The sequence below is a fragment of the Candoia aspera genome, chromosome 1 (assembly GCF_035149785.1).
Source record: "Candoia aspera isolate rCanAsp1 chromosome 1, rCanAsp1.hap2, whole genome shotgun sequence".
In the NCBI taxonomy this organism is placed as follows: Eukaryota; Metazoa; Chordata; class Lepidosauria; order Squamata; family Boidae; genus Candoia; species Candoia aspera.
This window is the reverse complement of record NC_086153.1, coordinates 239,856,250-239,873,412: the sequence shown is the minus strand read 5'-3', so window position 1 is coordinate 239,873,412 and position 17,163 is coordinate 239,856,250. Positions and strand designations below refer to the sequence as shown.

At 37.7% G+C, this 17,163-nt stretch overlaps 1 protein-coding gene across 1 annotated transcript in view; it reads left to right on the top strand.

Moving 5' to 3' along the window:
• CHID1 (chitinase domain containing 1) overlaps positions 1–17,163 on the top strand; it is a 103,028-nt gene that overhangs the window by 48,038 nt on the left and 37,827 nt on the right. The window contains exons 9-10 of the mRNA XM_063289306.1: positions 2,599–2,700; positions 5,018–5,167. Coding sequence (XP_063145376.1) covers positions 2,599–2,700; positions 5,018–5,167 — 252 coding nt within the window. The remainder of the gene's footprint in view (positions 1–2,598; positions 2,701–5,017; positions 5,168–17,163) is intronic.

The following is a 17,163-nucleotide window of genomic DNA, read 5'->3' as shown; positions in this document are numbered from 1 at the left end:
TTGTTCATCTGACTCATCATGTTCCCCACTTGCTACTTCATCTTGCAGCTGGGGGAAAATTTATAGTGGCTGCCAGGATAACTACCTTTTCAGCTCGTGTAATCTCATCAGCCAGATTGTTCTCTGTTTCGTTATGTGTTGGAGTAAAAAAGTCCTATTGATTAGTCATTTGGGGTTGACTCTAAGGCAATCTTATCCTCAATAACAGATACTCGAGAAGTGCCATGTGGGGAGAAAAAGTCTAATATTTAGTTGATTTATCCTGCAAATATTTTAATTGAAAGGAACATCCTTTCTTCAAGGACTGTCACCAAACACAATCTAGCACAACCTCCTCTGGTAAGGACCACTCTGTAGGATCTTCAGGAAAAGACATGGAAAGCTGGAAATGAAAAAGCAACAAACAGAAGCAGCAAGGCCTATATGTAGAGGAAGATATTTCATTCAAAAGCAGTCAAAGTTGGAATGAGGCAATCCTTACTTATCTTTAAGGGTTGAATTAGAAGGAGCATATACTTCTTTGCTAGCTTATTGCTACTTCTTCCCCTCCTCATTAATCATTTGTGGGGATTGCATAATGATACTACTTTTGAAGGCTTCACTGCAGATTGGCTTTTGGCAACTTTCTCTACGCTGTAACTCCCACTTGCCTCATTGAAGTGGCTGTGACGGAAAAGAAAATGCAAATCAGTAGGAACAACAACAACAAAGAGGAGGCTAACCTCACTTCTTGGGGAAGGGGTTAGCCTCCTCTCTCCTGGACTCCAGAAAACAGTTGAAGACCTGGTTGTGTAACCTGGCTTGGAATGGGGAGAGGAAGAGCCATTCTTGGGGCTGGTTAGTTCCCTAGCCCTGCTGGGACCGGTCTTACCCCTTTATGGGCTGAATTTGATCTGCCCTTACTTGGATTTTATTGTATTTTATATTTATTGATTATTGGTATTGTTTATAATTTTATTGAATTTTAAATTGTTTTTATTGTGAACCGCCCAGGGTCCCCCGTGTGGCGGAGATGGGCAGTGATAAAAATATGATAAATAAACAAACAACAAGAAGAGTGATATTTCTAAAGAATAAGCAAAGCAAAGCTGTAGGCCAAACTGTACTTAAAATCTAGGGAAAAACAAAAACAAAAGTAAGCAAGGCAATTTTATCTATCTATAAAAACACAGAGCCAGTTTGGTGTAGTGGTTAAGCCATCAGGCTAAAAACCAGGAGACCGTGAGTTCTAGTCCCACCTTAGCCATGAACCTGGCTGGGTGACCTTGGGCCGGTCACTCTGTCTCAGCCCTAGGAAGAAGGCAGTGACAAACCACTTCTGAAAAACCTTGCCAAGAAAACTACAGGGAGTTGTCCAGGCAGTCTCTGAGAATCAGACACAATTGAACTGGTTAAAAAAATAAAAAAAATAAAAAAATAAAAGCACATAGTGAAGGTAACAAAAGTGGATGTGCTCTCGCCAGGAGATCCATAGGATTATCTGGCTGCCTCGCATATGATAGACCATTTATCCACTCCCAAAAGTCTTAGGAAGCCCTGGGGACACCACATGGAGGTGGTCTATCAGTTGTCCCCTATATTTGTAACCTTAATGTTTGATTAGTGTTTGTTTTTAGTTATAATTGCCCTATGACCAATGTATATTTTCTATATACCTTTTTATATTCCCAATTTTTAAAATATATTTGTAATATGTATGATGTGCTGCCATACGATAAATAAATAAATAAATAAATAAAAATAAAATAAAATAAAATAAAATAAAAACACAGCCTCCCTCATCGCTATCTTACCAGAAGTTTGCATAGTTAGGTTATTTAGAAGAAACCTTGAAAAGTTCACATAGCAATATATAATACTGATTCAGAAGTCTATTTTTTCTCCCCTGCCCCTGAGTAGAATTCATATGCCCTTCCTAATCAAGCCAGGTAATTGAGGAATTAAAGGTCAAATGTTTTCTAGGGTCAGAGTCTCAGGAAGAGGCTTCTTCTTCTAAAGCTCCGCAAAGCCCATATGAAGAATTAAAGGAAAAAAAGCCTATAATGGAATTATCTGACCCAGGGATTGAAAATAGACCTTTCCAAAATATTGTGGTACAAGCACAGGTTGGCATTTTTGTAATATTAAATAGCCATCCTCTTGATTAAACCATGATTTTCTAAGAGAAAAGTTCAAAAACAATCGGAAGGTTCCACCTTAACATTGTCACTGATGAATGAGGACCAAGATACACAGAATTCAAGATTCTGCAGCCTTACCCTTTGCTCACTGCAATAAACCTGCCTTCTCTGAATCTGTGATATAATCGGTTTCTTGACTGTGAGCTGCCATAATGGGCTTAACAAACACTTCAAATCCTTTCTGAAAATCCACTTTTAGCACCATTTCCTACACATAAGCCCATGCAACTGAAGTAACTGCATGTTATTCCCCTGATTAGTTCTGTCTTTATTCCATTCATCTCTCTCTTGTTTTTACTTACCAGTATTTAGACTTAAGCTCTTTAGGATAGAGCCTTGTACCTGATTTTTGTAAAGTATTAATTTATGAATGAATAACCCCTCCAGTTTTTTTCCCCCTCCCTCTTTTCTTTGAAAGGACCAACCACCTGGGAATGTTTACCAAGAAAGAATTTGATCAGCTGGCCCCAGTAGTGGACAGTTTCAGCCTCATGACGTATGATTATTCAGCACAACTGGGGTAAGGCAAAATGCACAGGATACTACAGCACCTAGAACTGAGCTGCAGAGATACATCTGGTGGTCACATTCATCCTGTGTTTTAACAGTAATAACATAATTAATTGAATATAATCTGAAAATCTAATGACATCCTCCTAAAATGTTTGTATATCAAACTTTTTAAAGCTCTTACAGACAGCACTTCATACTAGTGTATCATGCATGTACCATACCATGCTCGTACATATATATTATTGTGTATATTTACATATTTTTAACTCTCCCCTCCAAAAATAGGGCAGAGATGAGACAAAAAGCTTAATCAATATGAACTGAATTAATCACTGACAATTAAAATTAATTGCCTTGTTTGTAAAATTGTTTGATCCCCTAATTTCCATGTAAATATACACATTTTCTCTCCCAAACTACTTTCCTGCAGATTAGTTGCAAGAACATATATACAAATGCAGACATTAACACATCAAGTGTGGAAATCTGGTCTAAGCAAGCATAAACCCCAGCATGCTTGCTTTATGGTCAGTTTGGTTCAGTGGCTCTTCTTCCTAATACACTTAAGACTTTAGTCCAGTTAACCTGCTAGCTACACTTTCTTCTCGTTCCCATCTATATATAGTGAGTAAGCACCTTCAGTGGTGAACCTGTCTGCCTTGAAGACCTTCCACCAATTAAGGTCCCTGATTTTCCAAAGTCTTCATCAGTAGGGAAAGCCTCCATGGAGGCAACAAAAGAAGGAAAGAGCTAGTTGTGTTTGTCCAGGTCATGATGCCAGGACCCTCTTCTGTATCCTTGGAGGCTGTCCATTGCAGATGTTCATCTTCTACATGTGAAGCAACAACAGAAGGAAGGCAAGGCCAGTGGGCTCACCTCCAGCCCCCACATGATGCAGACTTCTGATGCAGCCATTTTGCACCCCTTGCTTGCTTGGGAGTTTTCTTCTATTTCTGAATTCTCAATTATGCATATTTAGGGTTGAGGTGGGGAGAGGAGAGGAGATTTGTGTTCCATGCAGATACATACAGCAACTTTGCCTGAGTTTGCAGTCTTACCTGCTTAAATTGTATTAATCTGTCAGTTGTTTTCTTCATGAAGTTTGCTATTGCTGTGTAGTTCTGTATATTAGTATGATAACTGGATTTTTCTTTGAATGCATCTTTATTTTCTTAATAGATTGAGCAGCCTCAAAGATTGGCATCAGGAAGGCAAGATAAAGATAATAATACTCAGTAACAATATAGAAAATATAACTACTCAAATACACATAACTCCTCAGCTCAGTTAAAACAATACAAACAGTCATTTGAAAATGCATAATAAATGTATTGCAATTCCTTTTGGCTAAAATGTACTGCAGTTCCTTTTGGCTAAAAAAAATCTAACTGTTTACTATTGTTTTCCCTCTGGTAAGGAGATCCCTAAAATATGTGTCCATATACAATACTGCTTGTGGAAAGCCAAATAAGAAAGCAACCCTGCTTTTAGGTTTTCTTTCATCTCTGCTTTGAAGCAATTCTGATAGATACTGTACATCTCCTTTCTACTTTATCAAACAGTATCTTAAAACTTTTAGCTTGTTATCTCAGCTGTCAGCTAAGTATGCACACAGGATAAAAGAAATCATTCTGCAGCTGGTCCAGGGAAATACAAATAGAATTCCATATCACATAGAATGTACTTCTAACATTTCTGCTGTCTCTAGCCAGTGGTGACGTCACTAGTGGTGACCAGTGGTGGAGACAAGAAAATATAACAGCAGAAGCAGATTGTAAAATATGCAGCATCAGCCATTTCGGAAAGCATTTTATCCAAAATGCCTGAAGGATCTACACTGGAAAAATCCAACGCACAGATGAATATTTCAAAAACCCTTTACAGAAGAAGAATGTTATAGCTACATTTACATATATGAGAATCTAATATTTTAGAATTGTAGAGGGAGAGAAGATGGTGGATAGTATTTTTAAAGATTGTTTTCATAAAACTACTGTCTTTTTTCAGAGCAGTTTTCTTTACATTAAATTGTATATCCTCCCTTTCTTGGGAAAATGCCCTGATTGGTATATAATATTGTAAGATAAAGTAAACTAACAACAACAACAAAAAAGCGGTTACAGAAATAGTGGAAAATAAATTAAATAGGATGGATGGGGCCATGCTATTTGGTACAAGTTTTAGAAGAGCCTGTATTTTTCTACTCAAAAACAGCGCTGTTTTTCTCTGGAAAATACGGTTTTAGAACAGAGTCTTGTTAAAAATGGTTCTGCTTCTTTTGGGAATCTTATAATTGAACATCAGTTTTTCTCCCGTTTCTGTAGGGCTGGCCCTAATGCCCCCCTGCCTTGGGTGCAAGCTTGCGTTGAGATGCTGGACCCAGAATCCAAATGGAGAAAAAAAATTCTTCTGGGGCTGAATTTTTATGGCATGGATTATGCAAGTAATGCAAGAGACCCCATAATTGGCAACAGGCAAGTTTCTACAGACTGAGTTTTCTGAAAACATCATGTGTACTTACAAAGTGGCATTTTTATTTTTATATGGATGTATATATCTCTAGAAATCCAGGCACAGTTAACCATGATATCTGAAGCAAAGGAAAAGAGGGATAAATCTTTTCCTCCTGCACCTTCATTTCTGTCCTGTAGTCATTTTTAACTTTGTGGCTCTAATACCAGAAATGAACCAGAAATGGGAAAAAAGTGGCTACAGTAACAATCGACCAGCACCAGACTAGATTCAGCAAGCATTGGGGTTCAACGCTATATTTCTCTTCTGTCACTACATTTCTCTTCTCTTCTCTTCTCTGTTCCCTTAATTGTGTAGGTTAGACCACATATTCTATTTCTTATGTAAAGGTAACAGGCATGTAGAAACGACAGGGTTTCCACTGCTATGTTGTTTAGTTTGGCCATAAATTTTGCTGATTATGTTTAAATTGCTGTCCCCCATTTCCCCCTAACCACCCAATGTCCCATTTCAATTACTGTGCATCTGCCTCTCTCTTTTGCACATTAATCCATAGTTTCTTAGCTTCCAGAGAACCCTTAGTAGTTCTTATCTCAATTAGTAACAGAGTGGAACTGATTGGAAAAAGAAAACTTCCTCTTCCACAGAAGGCAGGACCAAAGAAAGAGGAAGCCTGATCCTCAGAGTCGATCTGGTCCTGTCTTTCATTGAAGGACAGGATTGAACTGAAACTTCTTGTGGGCTTGGAACCTTCCTTTTTTCCTTGTTATAGATCCTGATCCTCTGTCTTTTGTTAGATACAGGTAGGAGGAACTTAGCACACTTCTTCCCTGCTCCCAGTTTCTGCATATTGTACTTCTCTCTACTGTACCCATGAAACACACAGATAGGAACATGCTTTTGTTCAGTTTTGTACTGAAGGGGCTTTGCATTAAAATTCTGCAAAGCAGATCAAGGTGACATCTTAAATAATAGGTACATTTGACTTCTGCAGTGAAACTTTACAAAGCAAGGTCCTTTTCCATTTCTGAATATCACTAGCAATTTCTAAATACCACTTCTGCTGACTAATCTAAACTGCACTTAATTTGTATGATACCAAGTAGCAGAAACCATTTTTGAAGAATCTGATCCTTTGAGTGGTCCCCTGTGCTGTCACCACATACAGATTCTGTGCCAGTTTGAATCCTGCTAAAACTAGGAATTAGCATATTTTGGATAATAAGATTGTATCCAGCCTTCAGTGGAATGCATTGCTATCTTCTCATTTCAGTTTTGTTTCTCTAATACCAGAATTTGAAAATGATTTGCACAGGTGTGGGTGAACCCATTCAGTTTCATTGAACTAAGTACAAATAATGCCCCTGTGCTAAAAGAAAAGAATGTCAAACATCTTACAGGCTGTCTTCAATACAGCTGCCAATTTACTGGTTGTTTTGTTCCAATAAGAGCATCTCAAGATGCATTTACAGCATTATTAAATGTGGGTTGTTTGCAAGAGTAAGTCAGTGAAGAAAAAATGATGAGTATCTGGGCAGAAACACAAAATGTGTCTCAAAGAGTATGTAATATGTATCAGATATTACAATAATCTGTTAACCATGCTTTTTTTATGTTGAAATCATCAGAGTTGGGTTGTAATTCTGTGTTCAGGGTTTTTTGGCAGTAAACTCAACTCTCTCTCTGTGTGTGTATGTGTGTATGTGATCCTTAAACAGATATGGATAGCATTGGGTTGTTAGAAGTGATTTAGTAGAGTAGCTGACTAAGCAGAGTGGCATTCTCCTACTTTGCATTACTGCTTTATTTTCCGACATACAAAGAAAATCATGCACCCACCGAGTTGCTGTTGTAGAGATTCTGGGGAGATACCATTGATTCAAGGATAATTTTGATAAACAGGATAGAAATGCAAAAAAAATCTGCAGTGTAGAGAATTTTATTCACAGTAGCACAAAAACTCACAGCGCCACCTTTAAATAGAAAACTATAAAGGAAAAAAAATCAAAAGATTATGCACTTTCTGTGCAGTATCAGCGGATATAGAATTGTTCTTGGCTCTTCAGCTAAGCAGGCTCACGGCAGTTACATCTTCTGTCATGAGAAGGCTTGCCTCCTCCTTTGTCCCATCTCAGTAACGTGAAACTGCCCATCCTATGCCTTGCCCTGAGAGTTCCTTCATTCCAAATCATTGGGTGTGAGATCTCTTTCTCTGTCGCTTTGCTATGATATAGCAAACATGGTTGACACTTATTTTAGTGGTATTTGCCACTGTTGCAGCAATGTTGTGTGAATGGACACAAGATCACTTGACTTGATAAGAACCCCTCAGAGTGAAGCATGAGGCAGAATCCCGTTGGCCACCATCCTCTTCCAGCATTCTGTGGGTGAGAGGAAGGCAGCAGGTAGAGCTAGTTGAAAAGATGAAGTCATAGTGGCAGTGAGTGACTATCTAGGTCAGTGTTTCTCAACCTTAGTGTTGCTGGCTGGGGAATTCTGGGAGTTGAAGTCCACACATCTTAAAGTTGCCAAGGCTGAGAAACACAGCTCTAGATGGTGGATAATAGCAGGGAAATTGTATCATCCACCCCCTCCCCGTCTGCTGCCTAAGCCATGCTGAACAGGAAGGAATGGGTCAAATAAAGTAAAGCTTGTTTTGTTTTACACAATTACACTTAGAAGGTATGAGGGGATGTGCTTTTGGTTTTTTGCTTTTTTTAAATGGGTACTTCCTAAATGGGATGCAGGAAGTACCCATTACCCAGGCATCAGTAGGCTCATTGTTATGTAGTAGTTGCTTCTGTAAAATGGCTCATTAATTTATAGTGCTTGCTCTTGAAAAAGAAGGTATGGGGCATGAAGCAAAAGTGTATTCCACCTAGCAGTGAAAGGAGGCAGATAGATAAGCAAGAGGAGCATCTAGCTAAAGGTGCTAATCTGATCTTAGCAGCTGTTTTCTGCTTTTCCACTTGACCCATGCTAGAGCCCTTCTGTTTTGCATTTCTGCATCTTTTTCATGCACAAATAAAGAGACAAGGAGGCCTAAGGCCCATCGCTTATATCTAAACATTGTGCCCTTAGGCCTCCTTGTCTCTTTATTTAGAAAACAAATAAATTAAAACAAGAAAACCCTATGGTTGTCAATGTTTGTGTCAATAGTAACTTCACTTCACTTTGTACTTGACAATGAGAACTATCAGCAAAAATGTAGAGTAATTTTTCAATCTCTTTATGCCTGCACATACATCACTGAATTTCTCCAAATATAACCGTAGCAATATAAGTAAAAAAACTGAAGTTATGGTAGAATTTATAAAAATGTATGAGAATCGCTTATTCCCACATGTAAGCTAAATAGTGTGATTGATTCCCTATTTTTCTTTGCAACAATGAGGACTGGAAATTGCTTTGAATAGAATTCTGAAGGGCAACCCAGCATGTGCCAACAAGCTATATTCTTTGGTTACCTCTGAGATTAAACTATCTTTTAACTGAGATCCACGAAGGAATTCTGTCAATAGCTTTGCCTTTTTCTTTTTTCTGTTTCTTGGCAGCATATACATGTGAGAGCACTAACTATAAACTAAAGAATCCAAATTGCATGCCATTTAGTGTTCAGTTAATAAGTTTACCCTAACTGGATATATGTTAGTCAGGCAAGACCTTTGAAAAATCTTTATTTTGTTATTTCCTCCATATGGTGATCTTTCCTACCACCTTTGAAAAGTGGAAGGTGAAAGGTCCCCTGTGCAAGCACCGAGTCATGTCTGACCCTTTGGGGGGACCCTCAGAAGGATGGAAGGCTGAGTCAACCTGAGCTGGCTACCCGAGAATCCAGCTTCTGCTGGGATCGAACCGTTGGTATTTGGTTGTTTGCAAGAAGCAAGCCACTAAGTTACTATGGTAACAAATCACTTTGGCAGGGTGAACAGGTCAAACTTAAGTATCCTCAGGTTTGGGTGTGGAAAGAATGACCATATAAGATAAAGCTGCTGATTGCCTAGAGGAAGCTTGCCTGGACTTGTTTAGTTTCCTTTTTGCAGCCTTCCTTCCAGTCATAGCTCTGCGCATGTGAATGCATGAGCTTGTAAATATTTTTATGTAAGAAGCTTTTGAGCCTATCCAGGATATCTGGATATGAAACTGTTTATGTTTTTATGCTTTCTGTAAATACATTTATTTTTATAGAAACACCTGTTGTGTGTTTTTTCTGATCTCTTGGGCCAAACACTTTCCAGTGCTCTGCCACACGAACTCGGGTCATGGGGAGAGTTTTCAGTGGCAATGCTGCCGCCTACCACTGTGTGCCACACGAGGCTCCTCCTACCTTTAAAAGAAAAAAAAATGTTCAACATGAAATTCAGAGCATTTATTTATTTATTTACCAAATTTGGCCACCGCCCATCTCCCCCCAAAGGGGGGACTCTGGGCAGTTTACAACCAGAATATCCTTAGCTGCTGCTGCTTTTGTATGTGTGATTGTTCTGGATTTGATTACACCATTTTCTTTCTGTGCCTTAATTTCTATCATTTCTAATAATAAGCAGTGCCTCAATCTGACAATTTTAATTGCCACATCAACAGGTATAATTGTAATTTTAAAAATACATGAGGCTTTATAACTAAGCACATTCACAATTTGATATAATTGGAATTTATTCAGAATGATTCATAATACTAATTGTCTTGGCAGTATAATGCTTATTCATTTGGATCCGGCTACTCTTCAGATCTAGTGACTGTAGAGTAGCAAGACTCCTTTATATTACATGTATGCTTAAAGGACTATTTCTTCTGACAACAGTAGCTCCTTTCTCTGTTTTGCTACAAACCCAGCCTTGTTCAAATCCAAATAGGTGTTCTTTTTAAATTAACTCTTGGTATGGCACTGATAGGCGCTATACTTCTGAGGGGACAAAGTAAAACTGAATTCAAGAATACCAATACCTCAATATGTTCCTTGCCTTCACCCTTGTTAACATATGCTTACCAAAACTTTTGGCTGAAAAATTCTAAACCATAGAATTTGACTTGGTATTATCCTGCCTCTCTGAAACGTTCAAATCTAATGGGATGTGAAGGCAATGGTGGTAGCTCTGCGAATGCATTAAATTGTAATTCCAGTTTAATACTATGCTATTACATATGCTGCGTCCACACGGTAATAAGTTTACAGATTCAATTTCCTTTGGGGGAGATCATCTGAGAGCCGTATAGTTTCTGCGATACAAAGGTTATTTTCTCATATGTGTAGGCTGAGTGTGGGATAAACATCCACAATATTGACATCCTAATAGATTTCTGTTTCCTTACCTACTGTAATAGATAAGCTTCTAAAGCCCATTTTCTTTATGACTTATTTGAATGTCTCAGCTTTTGTTTTGATCATGCAGCAATTCTTGAAATTCAGAGTTGAATTCCAGAGGTCTAATAAGCTTGGCGGGGGGGGGGGGGTAGCTCAGTGGTTAAGGTGCCAGGGATGTTGACTGGAAGGTTGCAAGTTCAGTGGTTCAAGACCTGAGCACAGCGTGACAGAGTGAGCTCCCGCACTCGTCCCAGGTCTTGCCAATCTAGCAATTCGAAAGCATGCAAATGCGAGTAGATAAATAGGTACCACTTCGGTGGGAAGGTAACGGCGTTCTGTTTAGTCATGCCGGCCACATGACCGCGGAAGTGTCTTTGGACAACGCTGGCTCTTCGGCCATGAAACGGAGATGAGCACCGCCCCCTAGAGTCGGACACGACTAAACAGGAAGCTTTACCTTTTACTTTTAATAAGCTCCCTGACTAGCCATTGGGTAGGAATTTCCAAGAGTGCTTAAAGGAATTGACTTTAAATCATGTCGATATCATGCTGAAGTATGTAATCTTTGAGATTATAAATGATTTCTGCAGTTTTGCTTGAAATGGTTAGACCAGGATTCCCTAAACTTTTTTAAGTAGTGGGAATACTTGAAATTCTAAAAGCATGTGTTGAGTTCTCTCACAGAATGGTTGTCATAGTTGGTGGAGGCCAATCACAAAACATCCCTATATCAGAAGAGAAAGAATGTAAAATTAACAATAGAATTGTGTAGGACAGGGATGTTCCTAGGTGCCAAGGAATACATTGGCTGCCACATTATTTATCTCAGGTGCCACACTGGGGAACCAGGAGGTATCTTATTGTAACTCTGTATCTTGGTATCATATATAAATACCTTGTTTCTTTTCATATCATATCTTTTTGTATTTTCAAGGAAGAACATTTATAATTGCTTGTTACAGTCAGCAGAGATACCATGTAGTGAACATGAAGGTTTAATGATTTTCTTTCTTGTTATTCAGTGTCTTCTCCAATCTTTATTTCCAGTCAATAGATCTAGTAATTAGCCATGTAGTATCAGTAAAAGCAAAACCTATTTCACTTGCTGCAAGATGATCAAAACAATAGAAATCAGATTTTTTTTTTCATGGTAGAGGAATAACAAAAGCAAATTGAAAATTTGCTACGCTTGTGGATCTTATGGTATTTGTCTCCTCCTTCTGATATGAACATAATATTAAATAGGACTTATAAAGCACACTGTACCTTGGGTTGACATGTCTGGCATTTTCCACTTGCCTATTTTGTTTGTTTTCTGATGTTCTCTTGAATAGTTCCTGACTTTCAGAGACTTGGTTTATATGGAGGGGGGCTGTATATCACTTCATGTGAAGTTTGAGAGGGGTGTTTTATTTTATTTTATTGCTGATTAAAAAGCTGGATTTTCTTGATGGGTCTATAAAAACAAAAACTTTTCTGAAAACCAGACAGTAACATGAAATACTGCTTTTCTTTCTTATACAACTTGGTTGTCTGTTAACCAGGAACTGTGATTTAAAATAAACTTAGTTGCTGTTCAAATTTAATTTCAAACTCTGATTTTTTTTTTGTAGCTAGGTTTTTTTTTATCACATGAAAATACAAGCTAGGAATCTACTAAATACTGATGGAAATTATATTTTACCTCCACTTGGCAATGTGGTAAAAGGAGGAGGAATAAATTAATCAATACTTTATGCAGGTACCGTCTGATTATCATTATTTGCAAATCTCTATGTGTAGCTTAATGAATAGCACCATTATGAAATGTTTTAAAGAGTACTGCATATAGGTGCTTTATTACTTCTAGATTACTGGCATATGAGATGGAATCAGCATGTATATTACTAATAGGTTAAGGAAAAAAAGCAGTTTACACCTTAGTGTGTTCTCTTCTTTCTAGGAACAATTTTGTCATGTCTTATTGATCTACTTTTTCTAAAAAATAATTAATAGCACAAAATTCAAATAAGACTTTGAATCGTCACACTTGTATGTTCCCTGTTGTGATGGGGAAAATGCTCTTTATCTTTTAGTCTGTGCCCCAGTTTTTAGTTTTCTAGATAGTGAAACAGCACTTCACAACTCAAACTAGATTAGTAATACCATTCTAAGCCTTGAAATAAAATGTTGTATACTTTCATTTATCTACCAATTTGTTTGCTGCCTAGAGATCACAATAACTCTATGTGGCTTATATTACCTATGAATTATAGGAGGACGTACTATGCAGAGAGAACTGGACTGAAAAAAGAGCAGTAATACTACTACTCCCATCAACCTGCCAGCTGAATTTTTCCTTCTGTTCTATCTGTGCTGCTGGCTTCCTTCCTTACTTCCAAGTCTTCTACCTCTTCAGTAGTTTTGGAATTCTGTGCCACTCTCTCTTCCAACAGACAGAATAAAGTTATTCTGCCTCTTTGGACTTTAGAATACCTTGATGCAGCAATTGGACATAGACTTCAGGTGCTTTCTCCTTGCCCACCGTGGCCATTTTCATCTAGACAGCCTGCCTGTTAAATCCCTTTCTTCCCTACTCAGATACCTTCAAGGACAAGTGATGCCTATATATTGCATGAGGAGAATGAAGGACCTATATGAACTAGCACTAGAGTTTTCAGTCTAGTTGAGAGAATCATTGTTATTTCTTGTCATACTTTTTCTCTGAGATAGCGAGGTTAACTCTATCTTCATTTTGATTTTGATTTTTGCCAAACACATTTTAGTTCATAAGAGATCTCATTGGATTACAGGTATCTTAGCACATTTTATTTTTAAAAAAATACTTTGTTTTGTGAAATCTTAAATTGAGAGTTTTAGTGAAAATATTGGTAGCATCTGGCTGGCCTTTGTCTCAATTTGGAAGCCAAGCAAGGTCAGATCTTGATACGAGACAAGCAGGAAATAGCAGGCCATGTGGCAAACCACATGAACTTGTCTACAAAGTCACTAGGAATCAATGTTGACTCTCTTTCTCTGTGTGTGTGTAGCTGATGTGAAATATATAAAGCAGGATTTGTATCTTTTCCCCCTAACTACTCTATTAAACTCTTTTTTGTGACACACTGTATTACTGTAAGTTCTGGAAATAACAAATTCCTTTAAGTCCCGTATTTGGTGTTGGGTTGATAGAAAGTGGAGAAACAATTAATGTTGTATCTCTTTGCCAGGGCCAATGCCCTAGTAAGTTAAAGCATCTGTACTCTTTATTCATTCTAGAAGAGTTTATGCCTTTTTTCCCCCATCTCTTAACTGGCCTACCAATAAAGTCTAACTCTTGATTACTTTAATCGATACATTTTGGAGAAAGGAGCAGTGTCACAAATTCACTCATTTCCTGCAGAAGTTTTAACTTACATGCAAATTAGTATAAAATGGATGAGGTTAGACAGCTGATTTGTACTTATGTATACAGTAGTTAAAATAATTGGTGGTTTGGATTAAAAGCATATCTATTGTTTCCAGAGCTATTCTGATTATATTTTTATTATGTTCAGTATTTTTCAGTTGTTTTTAATTATAAAGCCAGTTCTTTTTACAATAGGGTAGTAAGTGGGGAGTTGTCTATGCCATGTAAACAAATAAGTTTGCTGTAGGTCTGCTGAGTTTCAAAATAAACCCATTTCATATTGATATTGCTTTAAAAGAAATCATAGTTCTGGAGCCCAACTAGGTAGCAGCTTCTAGCCTACCTTAGCTATCTCCAAAGGCTGAACAGGGTTCAGTCTCCTAGTACTTGGATGGAGCTACCAGGAAATACCATCCTAGACAGATTTTGAAGGAAAGAAAGAAGGTACCAGAAAAAGTTTCTGGAAACAACTTTCTTATTGCCAAGAAAACTACATGGATGTGTCCATTACACATCCAGGAGATGAGCTCAATTTGAAGGAATCTTTAGAGTTCTTTCAAGTTTACCTGAAAGAAGCCAGGTAACCAAAAGTCATTTAAGATTATCCAAAATTGATTGGCTTTTGAATTGTTTTTTAAAGAAACATTATATGCTTCTTGCTATAAATTATGACATAGTTCACTTAGATAAATGTTGAATAAATTCCTGCTGACAGGTAAGTGAAAGCTTGGATAGAACATGCAGTTCCAATGTTTATTGAAAACCAGTATAATATGCATGAAAGAGGACAGACACACCCTAAAAAAAACTATATGTTATGTATCAATTTGTTTAATTATAAAAAAACATAAAGAACTGAGAGAATGATAACTGTCTCTGGATCACATCTGAAGATAGTGGTGTGTACGAGAAAGACTGTTCTTTTCTCTTGGTGGATAGAAGTTAAACAGGGTTCAGGGCAAGGGGAGGGGGTTAATTTTTTAAATGACCTCCTGCTTAAGTACTAGGTGAAGCCCCTGACAGCAGCACACAACCGAGGAGCCAGATTCATACAGAGCCTCATTAAGCAAGTTTAATGCCAGGAAAAAGGGTTAGGGTACAAAATCTTGTAAACTAGACAAGTCTACTCCAGCTCTTATTTATGGGTGAATGCATTAAAATGGGAGTTGTTGAACTTCCTTTCTCATAGACTCCACTACAGAAGAACTGATGCCTCCCTTAGAAATAAAGCTGAAATGTCCATTTGATCCCCATCTTCCATATTTTGAAAAATTCTCTTTTCTCTCCCAGACCTGGAGAATGCCCTTACATACAAATTATACAGTAACTCGAATAGCAGTAGCTTTCCCACATGTGTGTTTCCACAAGTGTAATCTATGGTTAGACCCCGAGCTAGCATCATATAAGGGCTTCTAGAATTTGAGAGAGAATGTAGAAGTCAACTGTTCCTAACACTCCTCACTTTTTCAAGAGTATAAATTGCACATTTATTCTACTTTGCAAATATAAATTTCTGTCTGAAGTTGCACTGTATCTGAAAGCCTCTCTAGTCCATTCTTAAGATAGGGAATTGTTTGAAGGAAGAACATGGATTCTTATAGATTCCCATCAACACTAAGTATCTGAATCACAACCTGATTGGACAACCAGGTAACTTGTTTAGTTTCCCTTATTGTGAGAGATGTTTTGTATTTCTCTTTCAAAGACAAATATTTCTACATCTATTTCCATTCATCCTTAAATAAGCAAATGCAAATCTATGTTTCTCATGTTTTCTATTTAGATAAAGTGTTTTCTCTTTTTAATAATGCATACGTGGCTATCATGGACAAACCAATAGCTGTTCGATAAAACAAAGATTTATTCAAGACAATGGAATAGAATTTCTTATATGTACCCAAACTACATTCTCTACTAGAGTCCTTTAACACTAGGCTGAAATCAATGCTGCTATATTAGACATGCCTATTCATAATCAACATTCAGAGTGTGTTTCAGATTTACAAGGGCTATCAGCAACTTTGAATTGGTTGGCTCAGTTTGAAAGTATATGCACAGATGTGAGTCAGTCAATTTTTTTCTATCGGTGATCAGAATTTCAGAAGAGAACTTACCACACAGTTAAAACATTGCAAAATGATCACTAAATGACTAGAAATGCAACTTGGGGTATAGCGTTATCCATAAATGCACCATTTTATTGTTGCTCAACCAAAAGCATTGCCAGTATTTTATGATATACCACAGAGGTGACCGAAGAAAATCTTACAGGCTTCTTGGTGATCTTGGAGTGCTGGTCTGAGAGCAGGAGGAATATGTAACCCTCTTTTATCCTGTGAAAACATCTACATACAAAAGGAGGTATGAAGTCTGTGTAAGGATCAGAGTGAAAGAGGCAATGCAACAATACATACGTTGCTGTTTAGTGACATTTGTGAAGCTTTGTGGATTTTACTATATTTCCCATCCAAAAGTGTTGCAGGTAAATATATGAAAAGCTAAATAGGGAAAATAGGGTAAGGCAAAAACTGATCAGTGCAGCAGATAAGATCCCACAACTTCCTTGTGGTAGTGAAAAGATTCTACTGAGTCATAACCTCTGCAGAATCTGATGGTCTTTGTCAGAATGATGAAATGAATGTTGTGACACAAATGCCACCCCTTGTGTACATGTATGCAATGAGACAGTGCACATATCAAAAAGATGTAGCTTCTGTTGTGCACTTGTTCGGTCATTTACCTCCCCATCCAGGACTTCGGTCCTCAACCTACAACGTCTAGGCCTGACTCTTTTGGTAATCTATATAGTTTCTGCTTTTGCCCTATTTTTTCCCATCCTCACCAGAAATTCGGCTTCCTTCTCCTAGGCTAATATATAATGATATTGAAAAATCAAAGTGGGTAAAAGCCCAGGAGTGAGAAAGAGTCATATTGTCTGCCTGTCTGAGCCTGTACCTCTGAAAAGACCATCCCTTGGCAGTGACGTATTTGAAATTTCAGTGACATATTTGAAATATATTTAGGAACCAGGAATATGGCTTTCAGAAATCTAGCTTTCTAGACTGAGTGACTTATGAACATACGCTCGAGAGCCATACCCCTGATTATTTTTGCTTTAAAAATCTTAAGGGAGATTGGTATATGTTTGTCTCCCCCACTTTAAAAAGAACGTTCTAACACTCTTGCATACCTTTCTCTCCATTGACCTAATTGATTTCTTCCAGGATCCTGAGATATATAAATAGATGTGGTATGTGTGTCTGCCAATGTGCGTGGGTATATACAAAGTATTATACATAGGTGTC